The sequence below is a fragment of the Manis pentadactyla genome, chromosome 6, assembly GCF_030020395.1.
Source record: "Manis pentadactyla isolate mManPen7 chromosome 6, mManPen7.hap1, whole genome shotgun sequence".
Lineage (NCBI taxonomy): Eukaryota > Metazoa > Chordata > Mammalia > Pholidota > Manidae > Manis > Manis pentadactyla.
Window position 1 is genome coordinate 143,468,412 of NC_080024.1, and position 19,034 is coordinate 143,487,445.

The 19,034-nt window shown below is 39.9% G+C and overlaps 1 protein-coding gene across 14 annotated transcripts in view; it reads left to right on the forward strand.

Annotated features, from left to right (window-relative positions):
- Nucleotides 1-19,034, forward strand: part of ZNF532 (zinc finger protein 532) — a 190,641-nt gene that overhangs the window by 136,618 nt on the left and 34,989 nt on the right. For 11 of the 14 annotated variants that reach the window (XM_057504221.1, XM_057504222.1, XM_036876808.2 and 8 more), the window contains 3 exons: nt 10,889-11,070; nt 15,419-15,595; nt 17,789-17,854. The exons of 1 other annotated variant lie outside the window; for it this stretch is intronic. In XM_057504221.1, the coding sequence (XP_057360204.1) occupies nt 10,889-11,070; nt 15,419-15,595; nt 17,789-17,854 (425 nt within the window). The remainder of the gene's footprint in view (nt 1-10,888; nt 11,071-15,418; nt 15,596-17,788; nt 17,855-19,034) is intronic. 2 more of the 14 variants (XM_057504224.1, XM_057504225.1) reach the window with 2 other exon arrangements.

Genomic DNA, 19,034 nt, shown 5'->3' on the forward strand with positions numbered 1-19,034 from the left:
TTTACATTTTGGTGTTTCAGTGATGAATCTGTAGACATGAATCCCCTATACAATGTCCTTGAGTTCAGGAGTGGTTGCTCACTTAAATGAGGGTGTGTGGGTGGGTGTGTGGGCATGTGTATGCACACACGTGCAAGAGAAAGAATTCTTCTCAAAGAGTAGAACAGTGTTGTAACATGAATCTTTATTTAAAAAACAATTTTGGGGGAAGATGATTCCTTTAGAGAAACTGTATGAGGTGAGTTATGGCACTTTAGATTTAGGGTAAGTAAAGGAGTTCTTAATTGTTGAATCACTGGAATACAAGTTGGAAGTCTGAGATCTGGGTAATTACAGTATCATCTCATTGCATTAAGTGTTCAGGTCAGGCTACGTCACCAACGTTACTGAGTTATTAGTGACAATTTGGGGGTTTAAAGAATTCCTGTTGTTACTTATGATTACCGTCTTCTGTGGTTTAACACACCTAACTGGTACCCATTTTTATGTCAGCTTACTAAAGATGTTGGTGCAGAAGTGTATCAGTAATAGTCTTCACTGCACTGAATTTAAGCTACGAGTGAAATCCATCTCTGTTGAAATAGAAATAAATACCTTTGCATGTTGCAGCTTTGTTTTTTGTGGTGAAGTGTAGGTTGATGTCAGTGAAATGCATCATGGACCTCAATCAGACCTTTTTATCTTTATCATTTGCTTCTCTCCATGAGGCGGTTTTTGGCCAATAGGTAAATGTGTTTTACAAATATATTATACCTATCATTTGGCAGTACCTGAACATGTTGAATGAAACAAATTCCAGCTAGAAAGACCATGTGATTTATAGTCCAAACCAGAAAACTTGTGAAATTGGAAGCGGGCAGTGGCGGGAGTGGGGTGGGGCGCCAGTTTGTGCTGATAAACTCTGGCTCAAACTTCTGTTTATGAAGACTCAGTAGTAAACTGCTCTTCCTTCATTTCCCTCCAGTATCTTAGTTAGGTTCATGCTGTGGTTCAGACATCCATTACTATTGCCATGATCTGTAGTTAAGTTCTCTGTTGGATTTTGATTTTGGGGAATAAAAGATCAAGAATACCTCAATATTTTTTTCTCTGGATTTTCAGCAGAGTGGAAATGGAGGTGGTGGAGTTCTGAGAGCATTCTTGTAGCTTTGGGTGTTGAGTGGTTCATCATCTCTGACAGGAGTAAAGTGGCTAACTGGGTCAAGAAGGCAGCAGTTGTAGCTCTAACAGCACGTATCCGAGCGACATTCTTGGGTTCGATCTGGGTACCCTCTTACCTTGTCACCACTTCATCGCACGGGTAATAGGTCTTCCATCTTAAAAGGATGCAGTTAAAAAAGCCATTTCCTCTGTTCTGTTTGTTCTGATACCTTGTTGCTGTGCCTGGGGTGTTTTGTGTGGGGTGGCTTTATGTCCTGGCTTGGGAAGTACCCCCCCAGGCTCCTGTGTGCTGGTCAGTATCTGGCGTTTTGAGCTGCCAATCTGCTCTCTGAGAATGACCCTTAAAACAGTCTCCTATACATCGAACTAATGGCATCTCAAGTATCAATCTTTGCTGAGCCCCTCCTTTCCTCTGTTGTCCACCATATTTATATTTTAAAAACTTTCCCATTTCTTCATTGACGGCCACAGTTTTGGGAACTCAGGTATACTGAGAGAGTAGACGTTATATTTGTTATCAGCTCCATGGCCTCACACCGGGCTGTTCTGTCTTGAGTCGGAACCCAGTGCAGTTTAAGCCCTGTGCCTGTAGCTGCCCGTTCTCTCTGCTGCCTTCCTGAGAACTGCCCCCAGGCATGGTTCCCTCTGTCTGCATGACAGTCTTAGAAATCATCCACCGTGGATTCCTGAACTGACCCTACTGCTACTGTTGGTTCTAAAGGTTAAAGGGTGTGACCTAGGGCCCTAGCAAGACTGACAGGTTCACTACCTCTTGCTCATTGCCTTTCAACTTTTAGCTTTAGCAAACCTAGAAAAAAGGTATACTAGTACTCTGGCACCAGGGATATCCCTCCCTCCCTCCCTCCTGCCCACCTTTTACTTAAAATTACCACAAAAATTTTAAATTTTACCTGGTAACACTGAAATGTCCTGTGCTGCTATTCTGGGTCTGTCTTCTCAAATCATTCAATTTTTAAAAATTAAACCTCTAATTTTGAGATAGTTTTAGATCATGTGGGAAATAATATAGAGATCCTTTATACCCTTTATCCATTTTCCCCCGATGGTAACATCTTGCAAAACTAGAACAGTATCATAACCAGGATATTGACATCAGTGTGGTCAACACACAGGATATTTTCATAACCCCAACGTGCTCTGATGCCTTTTTAGAGCCACCCCCACCCCTTTCTTAACCTCTGGCAATCGCTGATCTGTTCTGCATCTTTACAATTTCTTCATTTCAGGAATGCTTTATAAATGGAGCTCTATCATATATAAGCTTTTGAGATTGGCTTTTTTTGCTCATGGAGATAAATACATGGAGATTTACCTAGGTTGTTGTATGTATCAGTAGTTTGTTCCTTTTTGTTTCTGAGTAGTGCTCCATTGTGTGGTCGTGTCACAGGTTGTTTAACCATTCACTTGTTGAAGGTCATCTGCATTGTTTCCAGATTGGAGCAGTAATGAATAAAGCTTCTATAGACATTGTGTACAGGTTTGTATGTGAAAATAAGTTTTCATTTTGCTAGAATAGGTGTGTAACAGCTAGGTCATATGGTGGTTTCATAATTTATATTCTTAAAAAACTTTTAAGAGTGACTGTACCATTTTATACTCCACAAGCAGTGTACAAGTGATCCAGTTTCTCTGCATCCTCTTCAGCATTTGGCAGCATGTTATTTTTATTTCAGCCATTCTGATAGGTGTGTAGTGATAGCTCATTGTGGTTTTAATCTGCAGTTCCCCAACAGCTAATGATACCAAAATCTTTTTCATGTGTCTGTTTGCCATCTGTATATCCTTTTTGGTGAAATGTCTCTTCATGTCTTTTGTCCATTTTCTAACTGAATCGAGTGGGTTTTTTTTTTTTTTTTTTTTCTTTAACTGTTGAGTTTTAAGAGTTCTTGATATATTCTAGATTACAGTCCTTTGTTGGATATATTGTTACAATCCTTTTCTCCAAGTCTGTGGCTTCTTTTTTCTTTGGCAAGAGCAAAAGTTTTAAAATTTTGATGAAGTCTTAATTTATCAGTTTTTCCTTTTATAGCTTGTGTTTCTGGTGTCAGGTCTAAGAACTTTGTTCCAGGTCCCGAAAATTTTTTCCTATTTCCCCCCCAACAAATTTTGTGGTTTCTTGTTTTACATTTAAGCCCATGATCCATTTGGGGTTAATTTTTGTATAAAGTGTGAGACTTAGGTTGAGATTTCTATTGGTCCATGCGTATCCTCTTCCAGTACCATTTGTCCTTTTAAAAGGCTGTCTTTCCTCCCTTACACTGAATTGCGTTTGCACCTCTGTCAGGTATCAGTTGGGCATATTTCTGTGTGGCTATTTCTGGGTTCTCTCTTCTGTTCCATGGTTTTTGTGTCTGTGCCTCCAGCAACATGACAGAGTTTTAATTATTTTAATGACAAAATGTTTTAAAGGCCAGTAGACTGATTCCTCTGACTTTGCTTCTTATGTCTTCCCATATACATTTTTGAACAGTCTTGTCTAGATCTAAAATAATCTTGGCTGGGGTGTTGGTGGGAATTATGTCTAACCTCTGTCAGTTTGAGGGGGATTGCTATCTTTATTATGTTGACTTTAGTCCATGAACACAGAACGTCTCCCCATTTATTTAGATCTTTCTCTTATCATTTTGCATTTTCGTCATCAGTTCTCAACGTTTTGTTCTGCTCTTTCTTTCTTCCTAGCAGTTGTAAATGGTATTGCATTTTTCAGTGTCCACATGTTCTGTGCTGATATATAGAAATATAATTAGTTTTTGTATATTTATAATGAACCCTTGACTTTGTTGGACTCATTTATTGGATTTAGAGTTTTTTTTGTGGGGGTTGATTACATTGGTTTTTTTTTTTTCAGATACTGAACCAGGCTTGCATTCCTGGAATGAAACTCACATGGTCAGGCTGTATAATTCTTTTTATATATTGTGAATAACATTTACTAATACTTTGTTACTTTTACATCTGTATTCATACAGGTTTCTTTTTTTGTACTGTTTGTTTGTGTGGTTTTGGATAAGTTAATACTAGCTTTTTGTTATGTATCAAGAAGGCATTCCCTCCTTTTCTCTTTTCTGGAAGAGTCTGTGTAATTGGTATTAGTTTTTCTTCAAATATTTGGTAGAATTCTCCAGTGAGAACACTTGGGACTGGAGATTTCTTTTTTGGGATTTTTAAAAACACCCTCTTGGCTGGTAGAGTGACTCATTATCACTTGGTAGGGATGGAAGTCCACTTCCCTGTTGGCCTTCTCTACACCATCTAGGGAGGGATACTGGGACACCTTATTACAGCCACAAGAAGGTGGACGTCTGGGCTCCATCTGGACTTGGCATGGTCAGTGTGTGGCTACATGGTTTCCTGTGGTATTTGGCTGGAGTAGAGCAATGATCATCTAGAAGTTGTCTCTTTTGTTAGCCTACCCCTTTCCTGGTCCTTTGGTTAGAGATAGCAGGCTTTTGTTAGAGATTTTTTTTTTTCCTCTATGCATTGGCATTTCTGGGTTGCCAGTTTCTTTAGCTCTAACTCTGGGATATATAAGGCAAAAAGAAGCCTGGGGAACACCGCAGTGTGTCATTCCTCAGGTCCCAAGGTCCCTCACCAGCCTGTGTCCTGCTCTCTGTGTTCAGTCTTTTTATGTTTAATATATAGTGCTCTGGGGTTGTAGTTGGGCTTATTAGAAGGAATAGGGAAAGGTACCTTTGTTCCATTTTCCTGAACATGAAAGTTTTACTCAAGTTTGTTCAAATGTCCTTTGTTCTGTCTTCAAGGAGAAATTCTGTTGTTAGGCTCTGCCTGAGGCTTGCCGCTTGTGATTGTCAGTTGTTTATTGGAACTGGGTTTCCTGGGAGGACTGCATTCCATTTGACTCTCTGGGATTTCTCTCTTCTCTGAGTCTCAGACATTTCCCCTGCAAATGTCCTTTTTCTTCAGCCCTTCTGCAGTAGCCTTTAGGAATGAAGTCAATCTTCTTTCCTTTCACATCTGCTGAGCCACCCTCTTAAGATCCAATCCAGCCTTTCTCTTGAGAACAACCTTTGCTCAGTTTAGCCATCACCATCTCCCTTTGATTTTCATCTGTCACTGTCTTTTCATTTATATTTTGACTCCTGTTATTTTTGAACAAATCCTCTTCTGAGTTTTTGAAGGGTGCTAGTTTGAACCCCCAGAGAGTCTCTTTTTCTCTTAACACCAGTGGCAGCTAAGCATGCTAGAAACCCTTCTCACCATCTCCCCATACATGCGTATTTAGCCTTTTGAGACTTTGCCAGTATGTAATGGGGTGAAGCAAGGTTTTGGTGACATTTTCTGAATTCTGCCTTGCTAGTTACAGGTGTTCTGTGGACAGTCTATACAAAAGTAAGGATTGCCATAGAGAATCAGAGTGCCGTTTATTATCAAATGGCCCTATGCTCCGCAAACCCCCTGGTATGGGTTTCTGGGAAGAGCTGGTTTGGAAGATAGGTTTAATTCAAGGCCCACTTTGCCCTACATTCCCATGGGACACGTGATATAAGTTGGGACAGAACCGCAGGCATGCTAATGTTTAGACTTAACCTTCCTGGGCTTGCTTATCCCACAGAGGAGCAAAAAGCCAAAGGGGACAGGCCAAGCATCTTGGGTGGCCCACCTCCCTCCTGGCCTCATGGAACCAAGCGTTGCGTAAAAATGGAACTCATGGGCATTTGAATTTTAACACCAGTACATCTGCCCCTGTTGGGGGTTTTTATTCTAACCTGTCTGATTGATAATCCCTGCTTCGGGGCCCACTGAGAGAAGGAGTGGATGGAGGGGCTAGAGAAACTTTGCTCTGCTCCATAAAGTACTTAAGAGTTGACAACTGTAGTTTTAATAATTGATTTTTAAATGTATTGGGAAATCATTGCTTCCACCCTTCAGTAAAACCATGATTAAATTTAGCAAAGTACATTGTGGGAAGTGCATGCTGTAAGCTTTTAATTGATAACGTCAGTTTTTTTTCCTGTGGACCCCACATCAGCCATAATACCAGAAAATATTGTAGGTCTTTTGGTCAACCCTTTTTACAGTTGAAAAAACAAATGGCAGAACTGGGGGACTCAAGGCAAGATTTCTTTATTGCTTTGTCATGCTGATAACCTAGATACAGAAGTATAACACTTTACAGTGGCAGGAACCACAGGATGGGCTCCCAGGCTCTGTGCAGATCAGCTTTGAGTGCAGGTAAAGGTGTCTTATCTGCGATGGTCCTCATTTTCAGGGATTACTGATTCAGTTTAGTTTCAGGAACTTTCTGGGCATCATTATTAGCACAACATGCCAAATATGTGAAATTATCTTCAGCAGCCCCAGCCAGCTCTCATTTCTAGACCTACTGTGCTCAAGCAGCTTCTTCTGGAAACCAGGGAGCCCACCTCAGTTCCCTCACCTGCCCAGAAGATCATTATTAGCTGAAGATTCAAGACTCTTGGTTTTTGGTCTAGCTCTCTTAAGTGCTTTATTTTAACTTGGTCACATTAGTCCTGCTTCGGTTTATATTTTAGTGTTATCAACCCTTCATTTACCTATATTCTCCGTTGATTGTCATCTGAGTAGATTATATGTGTCAGCCATACCTCTTTTTGCAAATTTGTTCATATAACTGTCAACCCTTAGTAGCGATTTTTAGTGGAGCAGAATGATTTAAGGACAAAACTACTACAACTGGCTTTGGGAACGAAAGTATATATAGTCATATGTGCTATAATGATGGCCTTGTGTTATTCCCGTTCAAGTGAGATCAGAAACGAAATGCCCTCTCTATGTTCTCATTGTGAAATTGGATAAAAGTGAAAGAAAGAAAACAAATCGATATACTTTATTATTATCATTATTTTGGTAATTATACTATAGCTAGAATATTGAGAAATTTTGTTGTTAATCTGGCACAAACAATTTCCTTCGCATCTGGGCCGACTGTTAAACTGGCGGTGTTTTTACCTTTTGATTCAATGTTTCAGGTTGTTGCAGGCTTTTGGTTTGTTTGGAATATAAGCATAAGTATGTGCTGTATTTACTCTCATTTCTCCAGCCTTTCTCTCATTCCCCCCTTGCACTTTCCCAGGCTCTTTTACTCCCTAAATCAGGAACCAAAACAGAATAGTTTTCCCTGTTACTCAGGTAATTCTTCATGTACAAAGAGGATGCCAAGCCTGGACATCTCTGAGCCCTTCCTGGGGCCTCAGACCCTCTTCCCTTTCCTCCCAGCCTGCATTTGAGTACCAGCCATTGATTTCTGCACCAGGATTGGAGACAAGGTGCAATATGAGTAGCTGTCAAGTAAGGAATGTGATTACTTTTCAGCTGTATTTTCCTATAGCTTTCATGTGTCACTTGACTATTGAAAAGTAATATCTTGCTTTAAAAATAACCATTCTCTGAGCAAATGAGTCTGCCCCAGAGCAGAAATGAGCTGATTATTACCAAAGTACTGAAAAAACTTACGCATTCTCAGATGACAGAAGTAAAATGTCAGAAGACACATGAAACCGTTTAAGTGCATATTATACTTTTTTTATTCAAAAGGCAAGTAGTGTCACATTAATGGTTTTATCCTCTTGTAAGTTGTATCCTTGACGTGTAGAGAGTAAGAGTTTCAAGAAACATTTTAGTTCCTTTGATTTAAAAAAAAGAAGGAAAGTCAGATTCTTTTAGACCACAAAGAGATCCTGCCTACCTGTGCTCAATACACTCCCCAAATTCAGGGAACTTGTGTCATTTCCACGAAATCAGTCTACCAGGGACCTAATGGGATATACGTCTTAGTGCTATGATTATCCATTACCTGCATCTCAGGAAGCAGGGATAACATTATCTAAAACAGAGAGAGCGACTAAAACTTGGTAGTACAGCAGGTGAACGCTATCGTGGGAGTTTAAACCTGCTGGTACATACAAGCACCAAGGAGGGCACTGTCTGTCTACAACCGAAACCTGCTTTTACTCAAACTGGAGTGGAGGTGAGGAAGGGAAGCAGGTAAACAAAGAGCAGTGTGGGAGTATATACAGTGCTGTGTATGGGTATATATGCGTCTGTATGTATCAACTGAAGATAAGGTTTTTATCCATTATGATTCTTCAGTGACTGAATTCTCCCATTTCAGTAGTTGGAAAATATGGAAGCATTTTGATTTGGGGCTCTAGTCCATGCTTGCTCCCACTTCTTGCATTAATGCATCTCAAGTGGGTGAGGACCCTCAGCAGATGGAAATGCATGAGTGCAAATCCTATAGCTGGTCAGCGGCTGTTGGGGGTGGCAAGAGGGTGGAACGGCTGCCACCAGCTCTCCTGGGGCCCCCACCACACAGTGCTTATGAAGGGACTGCTTCCCATCCCCAGTAACTGGTATGAGAGAGGTTGGTATTCAAATATTGGTATTTAGTTGATGCTGTTACCCTTCTAAAACATTTTTCATAGTCTTTAGTTAGAGATTTTTATTGTCAAACAATAATTCTTAAAAGCTCTTATTGAATAATTTTGATATTATTTTAGTTAAGCTGCTAGTAACAAAATCCTTTGACCCACTAATACATCCATAGTTACATGTATTAAATGTATGCATGTCCAGTAGGTAAGAGTAAAGTAATTCTTTATGGATTTTATATGTATTACAAAGGATATTTGTCAACATACCTTGATGAGAGATAACATGGAAATCTTTTCAGTTTTTGTAGAACACAATCTTTGTCTCCTTTTTAGATTTTCTTTTATTTTTTGTTGCTATTCTTCCTTATTGTAAAAATAGTACAGTAACGTTGCTTTAGATAAAAGAGAAGCTGTGGAAAGTGGGTCACTTCTAAGCCTAACATAATGGTCCTCGTTGGTTTTCCGGTGTATTTGCTAATAGTTTTTCTCCCGTGTATTTCAGTTGGTTCTTTCCTGTAGCCCCTCCCCCGCCCCCTCCCCCACCCCCACCCCCGCCCCCAGCTCTCCATCAGGTCTGGGGATTAGGAATCCTCAGCACCCAGGTCCAATCCTGCTTCATCCACTTCAGAGAGTTTCTTAACTTCTCCCAACCTCATTTCCTCATCTGTAAAATGTAGATAATATTACCTATTCCATAGATCATTATGAAAATTCAATGAGATGTTGTATTTAAATGTATTTATTTAAAATACTTAGTTTATCACTTGGTTTATGGTGGAATGGGGTCAGTATATACTTAATCTATCTATATAAATACATTGTTTTTGACTTTAGTATAAAATATATTGATTTTATTCCTAAATTAGTGTAAGACATTCTAAGATGCCTGTAGAAAATCAGACATTCTTGTCTGGGATTAATGACTGTGTGGTGAAAGTAAACAGAAGATTTTAGCTCAAAGAAATGAATGATAACCTGTGATAATGTCGATGTCAACAGGGTCTTATAATTGAATCTACTTTTCCTTGTTGTGGCTTGTCTTAATCTTTGGAATATCTGTTATTAGAAAAGGAATGCTATTTTTTAATGATGCTAACCTCATCAAAGCTGCTTGTAATGTTCTTATTTTGTGATCATAATAAACATTTTGTGGGATAAAAATTTGTATTTTAGTCCTTTTAGGAGAAAACCACGAATGAATTTTCAAGTGAGTTTCTGATTTTTCTTAGTATAAATTACTCAGAATCTGACTTTAAACTAATTTTGGGGCCTGATTCAAATGCTAAAAAGAAAACCTCCTTTTAAAGTTTTGTAACTATTGTCAGCATAAAAGATCATTTTAAGTCATAGCTGGAGTCTATTTTGAGGCTTGCTTTCACTGACTTTAATACAAATTGTACATTTTAGAAGTTAGTAGATACTTGGATGAATGTCTAAATAGTATTGGAACATATTTTATCTCATGCTCTGTTGGGTTTATTTTTGAAATGGGAATAGTCCTCAGTTTATATTTACTTTAAGTTTTTTGTTTTAGTTTTATTTTTAGAAATCAGCCATATTTAGTGCTTATATCTATGGGGATAAAAAACAGTGTGTTTCAGGTTTTCCTCATATGTTAATGTAGTCTTTTCCAAAGAGAATTCCAGTCTTCATTTTATTTTATATGTGATTAGATTTTAAGCACTATCAGTTTCAGTTTAATATCTAAATTTATGTAACTGAACTTGAGTTAACTATAATTAGAAATCATATAATGGCCAGTTCATCCATTTAAAGACCAATTCAAGTGCAAAAAAGAACAACTCATTGTTGTGGCGATTGTTTTGTATCCCCATGTTCCAGGTTTCAAATAACTGAAGCAGCTAAAAAAAAAAAAAGACAGAAACTGAATTAGCCCCTCCTTAATTTTTATTATTTTGGAGAAAGTTTTTTGTGAGTTGTGGTAACTGTGACTGCTGTCAAGATAGATGCCCAATGAACTTGTAATTACACATTAAAGCTGATTTGCTAACAGCCTGCAAGAATTCCTCTTCATTGCAGTAAACAAAATGTAAGAGTAGCAAAATTGGAACTCTACCTAAGGCTGACATTCCCTTTGCCTCATTCTTTGGGATGTGCCTGACTACATAGTACATGCTATTTTTCTTTTGCAGAGTAAGGAATTTTTCACTGGACATTTAACTTTCAAGTTTGCATTTTCCTTGGGCTGAGAATCAATTATAGTGGTATTTGAAATAAGCAGTGCATAATTATTTTGAGGTTTAACCAAGCTTCTTTGCATATTAGAAATTACTTTGTAGGACCAACCCTGTTTCCCCCTTTGGTTTATTTAGAAGACTTGCACTATCTGCCAGATGCTGCTTCCTAACCAGTGCAGTTATGCATCCCACCAGAGAATTCATCAGCACAAATCTCCTTACACCTGCCCTGAATGCGGGGCCATCTGCAGATCGGTGCACTTCCAGACCCACGTCACCAAGAACTGTCTGCACTACACCCGGCGAGTTGGTTTTCGGTCAGTATCGTTCACTTACGTGCAAGTACAGCTTGTTCACTTGTAATTGCACAGTGTTTTGAGTTATCTGTGCACATAGTTGTGAGGCTCATACAGTGATACCTCGATTAACAGATCCTTTGGGAACCTGGTTCGTTTGTAGTAGAGTTGATGTGTTTGAATTCTTAATGTGGTGTTGACCTTCTGGTCCACACAAAGCTGAGGGCAAATGGAGCCCATCCTTTAGGCAAAATTGTGTGTGTGGCAAGGTGTGGCTTTGATGGGCTGGCTGCTAAAGCATCTCCTTTCTGCAGGCGTCTAAGCATACTTTTGTTGGCATACTCTGCATTTGAACCCCTGCAAAGAACACCACGCATTTCTGTACCTCTCAGTACCTCTCCTCTTCTAATCCAAACAGAAAGAGTGTGATGGCTCCTATCTTGTCACATTGAAGGATCCAATGTGTCCTTTTTTAACACCGCTCTTTCCAGAAAAGCCTTCCACCCCAAACAGCCTGCCTTCATTCCTTCTTCTCCATGACCGTAGTCAAGGCGTCTCCCTCATCTCTGCACATCTTAACCCTGACCCCTTTCCCTTCCCCCTAAGGGTCTCAGATGTGTCTTCTATAACATCTGGCAAATCTTATGTTGATTTAGCTAGTATAGAGTGATGATACACTTGACCCTTATCTTCCACTTTGTGACCTTCTGAAATGCATTCTGGTGCCTTTTCTATTTTGACCCCATAAAGGTCCACCAAGAAAACTTGTCATCCATACACAGTGTCTTTGTTAATAGAGGTATTACTGTATTGTGTGTTTAAGTTTTTGGTTGCCTAGATCTAAATCTGCATCTAGATTTACCATTAGACTGTTAATGCACAGTGATTTTTTTTTTCATTTGTAATACAGGTATAATTTTTACAAAAATGTAGTCCACTTGGTATGACTTCACAGCTTTATTTCAGTTACATGAAGGTCATGATATCACCGATTACTAGGTGGCTGTGTTTGCTTGTTTCACATTTATATCTCATGCCTCCAAAACTTTGATGTACAAATGCTTGATGGATTGGGATCTACCCATAGGACATGTTTGGTTTGGAAATGAAGACACCGGAGTTTTTGTACTAGTTCAGTCACTGACTGTGGTAATTCATGTACTCTCTCTGTGTCACAGTCCCCCTGTGTATAGAATTGATGTGGTGCCTGCCTCCATCTCCACTCACTGGGATGTTGCAGAGTGAAACAGGATAAGCAAAATGCATGCTCTGGGTGCTTAGGAGGAAAGCCTACAGGTTCCACAAAATCTGTACATGGTGACACTGGTTCTTACTCCATATTTTGGGAACTACACCTGACCCTTGAACAATATGGGTTTGAACTGTGCTGGGCCACTTAAACATGGGTGTTTTTCAATAAATACAATGGACAAGTTTTTGGAGGTTTGCACAGTTTGGAAAAAAACTTCTTTTTTCTGGCTTACTTATTATAAGAATATAGTATATAATAAAGGATATACAGTATGTGTTTATCAACTTTTTGTTGTTAGTAAGGCTTCTGGTCAACAGTCGGCTATTAGTGGTTAATTTTTTGGGAATTAAAAACCACATGCAGATTTTTCACTCCAGGGGTGAGGTTGGTGCCCCCAACTCCTGATTTGTTCAAGGTTCAACTGTATTATCCCCTGGATTCTCTGTTTGATAATATAAAAGCAGTTCTAGCATTTTTTTGGTGCTCTTCTTTTAATGGATGCCAAGTTTTCCTCAAATGTTTAGTTTGTTTTTCTAGTGTAATGAAAGCAAAATTAGGTTGGAATGAATAGAGGAAATGAGACTTCTGCAATTCTAGCGATTTCTGGTATCTTTCCTAAATTAAGACAGAAGCTGTGCATATCAGGCTGAAGTAATCAGCTCTTGGGAAAGCCCACCCCTTGCTTTGTCCCTCCATTCAGAGAGTTGCCACTTTGAATTTTTACTAAAATTTCTGTGTTTGGTATAGATTTTTTTCCTGGACTTGAGCCTTAGAAGAACTGTAAAAATGCAGTGTGTGTGTGTGTACATTCTGAAGTTTAGTTTGTGTTTCCCTTTTTAAATGAGAGAAAAAAAAATGGACCTTCATTTTTTTCCTGCTGTTTTCAAATAATGGTCAGTCCGATGTTTGCGCCTTAGCAGCCCTGTGGCCTTCCTTACGCTGTTTCCCCCATCTTTTCGACTCTACACATCATCATTTTCAGTTTATCTTCTTTAGTAGAGAGTTCTGTCTACCATGGTTCCATGTCTCACTTTGTTGCTTCCCGATTCCGTGGGCCTGTTCTTTCTCTTCATGATCATGTTGCAGCTCCCAAATCATGAGGGGGTCACTCCCAGCTCCTGGTTGATTTGGTGAAAATCTAGTATTTCTTGGAGTTTTGGTGTGGAAGATCCTACTTCTTTATACTTTGGATCTGTATCTAGAGAGGGGCCTTATAGGATTGTATACTAGAAACATTAAAAAAAAGTGTTTAGAAATAAAAAACTTGATTGGTACCCAGAACACAAAGGACTTCAAGTATATTAAATATTTATTAATAGACTGGATTTTTAGTAGCTAGAAGATATTAAGTGAACCCTTCACATTCTGTCTTCTGTTGGTCAGATATTTTACAACTTTCTCTTTTAAAGTTCTGTTTAAATTGTCTACTTTCTTTTCTCACACCAGGAGGGTTTCTCTTGGCCTCCATGGTGCTTTGGACCAAACCTTGCCACCTCCTTCTTCAACTCCAGTCTAGATTCTTTAACTTACTGTTTATTTTCTTTAGGGTTAAGTCTTTTTGCAGTCCAGGCAACTTCAGAGAACTCGTTCTTTGTTCCTTTTTGCCCTTCCTGGGTCTTTTGCCTTTGGAACACTAACTACTTTTCCACCTTTCTACCCTTGATGGGAGAAATCTTTTGTGTATGATTCAAGGTGTAGAGGATTCTTCCATTCCCTTAGTAATGTACTTATTTTTGTTCTATCTAATCTTCGTCTTTCATAGGAATCATATGCTGCTAGGGTTGAGAAGGATTGAACTATGATCTTGTCCAACTCTTCCCATTTTACAAATAGGCAGCCTATCCAAGACAGCACAAGTTCAAGTTAACCCCAAGTAATTTCAGGAGGCTGGGGTGGCTGTATCACCTAGAATAATAGTTCAAGTAGATAGGACAGAGGAGCTTTCCTTAATTATTCTACTGTTATTTAGTATTTGTAATGTATATGCCACTGAATATTATGCCTGAAGTCATAATATAGTAAAATGCATTATGATTTTTATAAAATGCTTGCAAAGCTTTGTTAACATGGTACACTTTATAGAACACATACAAGTCAGAACATGCCACTCCTGTGTTACTTTGGAAGCATCTGCCTGAATTTGGAAGGGAGGTTCCACGAATAGCAGTATCTTAGGTTAATGCAGAAGTCATTGGATTGGGCACACCTCTGGAAAGCAGGCCCCGTGTGCTGTCTTCCTTCCCAAGCCCACGCCCACATTCACATCTGTGAACATGCCCATGCAGGCGTGTTAAAGGTAAACCTGTAGACGCTTGAGAGTCCACAAAATACCCATTCAGATAGTTCTCGGTGTGAACACAGAAGGAGAGCTAGGCCAGCAAATGGATGTGTTGTTGTACATGCTGCTGAGAGTCTTTGCCTTAGAAAGATGAGGCTGGGGAGAAATGGGTCTCAATTTTAAAGTTTGTTTCTGTGGGACTAGAATTGAGGGAGGAATGACCAATCAAACTATTAGAAATTCAAGAAGTTAACTAGAGAACTAATTTATTTAGAGATGTTGATTTTTCAGAGGTTCATAATTCATGTCATTTCTTAAACAATTTTAAGTGTCCTAAACTTTATTTCCCATGAGACAGACAATCCAGGTGGCCCATAGCCTTCAGATGCATTGGACACATCAGTGTGTACCAGGGACCAGTGGCTGTGGCTTTGAAGCTAGTGCTTATTTGTTCCTCTCTGCCCCTCTGTTGATGGCATACAGGTTTAGAAAGTGAAGTGTCTTCTACTGGAAGTGCAGTTGGGGAGCCTCAGGGTGACAGACTGTAGCATGTGGGTGTCTTCTCCAAAGCCAGGAGTCCTGGGGTCTTGCTGTGTTCCCCAGCCTTGATACAGCCCCCATGATCCTGTGGTCTCTGGATATTCATTCCTAGAAACTTTAAAGATGCTCAACAGATAGACCATTTGGGTTTTATTCTTCTTTGTGGTCTAACAAAACAAAGCACACTTCCAAAAAGCCATTAGAAACCTTTTGAATATGTTCATTTTACCTGTTTCTACACAGTTAAGTGACACGTGTGTAATGGTCTCGTGCTAACGACTGTGTTTATTTTCTAACAGATGTGTACATTGCAATGTTGTGTACTCTGATGTGGCCGCACTGAAGTCTCACATCCAAGGTTCTCACTGTGAAGTCTTCTACAAGTGTCCCATTTGTCCCATGGCGTTTAAGTCTGCCCCAAGTACACATTCCCATGCCTACACACAACATCCTGGCATCAAGATAGGAGAACCAAAGTAAGTCATACTGCCTTTTGACTTTCACTCCACTACTTTATTAGTCATTTAGAGGAGGGAGTGGTTCTGTGGAATAAAATTTAATATGAAAAATTATGCCACTATACAGATGTTGATGCTCTGTGAAGTGTAGCTTATAACTCATAAGCTATCTACACCTTTCAGTTCTTTCCAGGGGAAGTCTTTGTCCAAAAATGTCACTTATTATTTATGTTCTTACCATCAATTTTTACTACACATGTGAATATTTATCAATTTTTGTTCTTTTTCCTAAGGTGATTTTAATAAGTAAGTTCTAGGAAAACTAAAATACTGTCATCTTTCGATTTTTTCATGGCTTCTTAAAGGATACATTTTTTACGGTAGCATTTATAACATGAAGTCAATTTAAGACCCTATTTACTGAGTTTAACTTCACAGCCAGTATAAGTCCTTGATTAGTAAAAGTAAATTTCACTTTTGCCTTAATCTTCTCTTAACTTTGTCAGGTCTTGCTTTATGGAGTCTTTAATAATGAAGTGATAACGTCAGCAGGCAGCCCCTAACAAGACAGGTGGCTTAGCAAAGAGGAGGGAATGTGGGCCCTGGAGTCAGAATCCTACCACCCACCCACCAGCTGTATGACCTTGGACCATCACTTGCTGTCTCAGCCTCCGTTTTCTCCCCCTTTAAAGTGAGGGTGATGCTTACATCCAGCGTGTGTGTGAGGCTAAAAGGAGAAGACATGTTTAAAACGTGTAGCACATGGTCCCTATGTCTGGAGCGTGGAGGGGCTCAGTGGCCATAGTTCCTTTCCACGTGTTCTCCTCCACGTGTTCCCAGCACTGGATTGGACACTAGTGCTTATGTTCTTCTACGCCTGCATTCCTTATGGCAGTGTGGAGTTCGATCACCATGTGAGGCTCGATTTGCTGCTCAAATCTGTTGGTGTGTTTTTGTCCGTAACTCCATGATCAAGGACATATAGGGGGAAGGTATGCAGATAGGCCATGTTATATATGTCTGGCTTCTATTGCAGCATTTAATTTGGGGAAATGTTATTGACTGAACACTAAAGAAGTGACTCCTTTTGCTGAATAAAATGGAATTTTGTTCTAGTAGGAACTCTACTCCGATCTTTGTAGATACTCAAAGTAAAACAAATTACAAATGAGGTGATTCATATCTTGACTCTGAAGATGGGCATTAGTGAATTTAAGGCAGTCTTCAGGATTCAGAATAGTAAGGCTTTTGGACACTAAAGCTGGACACATTTCCCCCATAGTGAATATAGTTTTTAATTTCATTCTTTATTCAAATAGATAAAACTTTACTTACTGAAATCCGGAACAATAGCTATTATTTGGGAATAGAGGGCAGCAGCCGCTGCAACTGATTAAAATCAGTGAAAACAGTATTCTTCAAAATTTGAGTAATGTAGGAAAAAATTATTCCAATATTCTCTTAAAATTCTTTTTACTGCAAACACCAAGGCTAACTGGTTCTTTAACAAGTGCTAAGCCTAGAGACAGGCATCAACTACTGTGTTTTAAACTATAAGACAAAAACAGATTTACGAGTAAAGTGCAACAAAACTCCCAAACCCCAGTGAACACTAAGTTAAGACCATTAAGTCAGGATGAGGAGAGAAGCTTGGCTAAATCGCGTCCTCGCCTGCAGCCCGGCTGCGGCGGCCTCAGGCAGTTGTTCGTCACCCCCGCACTACAGCCTGCCTGAGATCGGTCTCCCCCACACCTTTCCCTGTACAGGCCTCTGTGAAACCTTCCTTCCTGTGCCACGCCGGATGGCCAGCTGGCCTACATTTGATGCAGAAGCTTCCTTCTGACATTAAATCCATCTCCACTCTATGTTAAAGCCCAAAATAAGTTGTCCTCCACCCCTGTTTCAGTAGAACCTCAGGCATTGAACTCTCCGGTATTTGGTTGAACTCTAGCAGTATTTGGTTAACGGGCAGTTATGCAAATGACTCAAAATTTTGCAAATGAATTAATTTTTAAAGATCAATATGTAAATAATCCCCCTCATCATTTTCTTTAGAGACTAAAATGTACATCTGAAAATGTACCCACGAAGTCCTACCACCCCAGCACCTCAAAGGGAAGAGCATGATGCAAAATTTTTATCTAATAGACATTTATGTAATGTTTATTATGTGCCAGGCACTGTTCTAGTACTTTGTTTCTTGTTTTCCAGTGTATGGTCAGGCATGTTTCCCTGCTGTCTACAAGGAAACTTTGAACACCCTTTAATCTTTTCTGGGTAATTCGAGATCATTTTGAATGTTCATTACTGGATTTCATGGTGATACAGTATTGTGTCTATTTTCATATTTTCCTTAACATCTGATTAACAGCAGGGGTTTTTGTTTTGCTTTGTTTTCGCTTTTTCTTGCTGTTTTGTGCTTTCCTTTTATTTGCGACTTCTAAATGTATGTAAGTGGAGAAACGAGAATCCCAAAGTTAAGAATTGTATAAGAGACTGAGAGCTTTTGAACAAGTTCCTAAGAAAGAAAACATGCAGGAATACGGTAGAGGACTTTGGAGTCAGAGGAAGGTGGATTTGAGCCATTGCCCTGGGATTCATGCAGCATTAAGCAAATTCCCGAATCTCTCTGAGTCTCTTGTTGCATGTGTGAAGTGGCAGGGAGGTACCTTCACCAGGTAGAGGTGTGGGCGTTGTGTGATGCTCAGGACAGTGCTTTGTACCTGGTTGGTTCCAGTCCGTGGCCATGGAGGAGGTTTGCGGCAGTGATTTCAGAGCTTAGACCCTTCTCTTTAGTTTTACGTGCATTTCAAGTGTAGTGCTGTGTTCTGGAGAGTTTTGTTCATTGTAAGTTGAGCCTGAGTGTGGGTATTTGGTTTTAACTTTCTATTTCTTCTTTTCCAGTCTCCTCCACCTCCTTCTCTCCAGTGTCTGTCCCCTCCCCACCCTTAGCCTAGTCACCCTGCCAGTCACTCAGTCTGGCCTCTGATAGGATCAGGCTCTCAGGTTTGGCTCTCAAAGCCCGTCACAGCCCTGCCACACCGCCCCCCTGCTGTTCCCGCACTCCGGGCCTCCGGCCTCACTGGGTCCCTCAGTGTCCCTCGCCATTCTCTGCCCGTTCAGACTCTGCCTGAGTCCACATGGCACTCACTGCCTTGAATGCCTCGCCGCCCCCCTGCCTGGCAGGCTCTCTCTGTTTTTTTTCCATTGTGATTGGAGAGTTTGTTCCATCTTCATGTTCTAACCCTATGTCTGTGAGGTTCATCCCTTTATTTGGGCTTATTTTTAAACATTAGCACCGTTTTTAAATTTCCTAGTTTGTGTTCTACAGGAAAGTTGGAAGGACCCTCTAGAAGACTCATGCATCCCCTTCAACCGGATTCCTCAGTTGTTAGCAGTCACAGGCACTCCATCATTTCATTCTGCCTGTGTGTGTGTCTCTCTCTCTCATATGTAG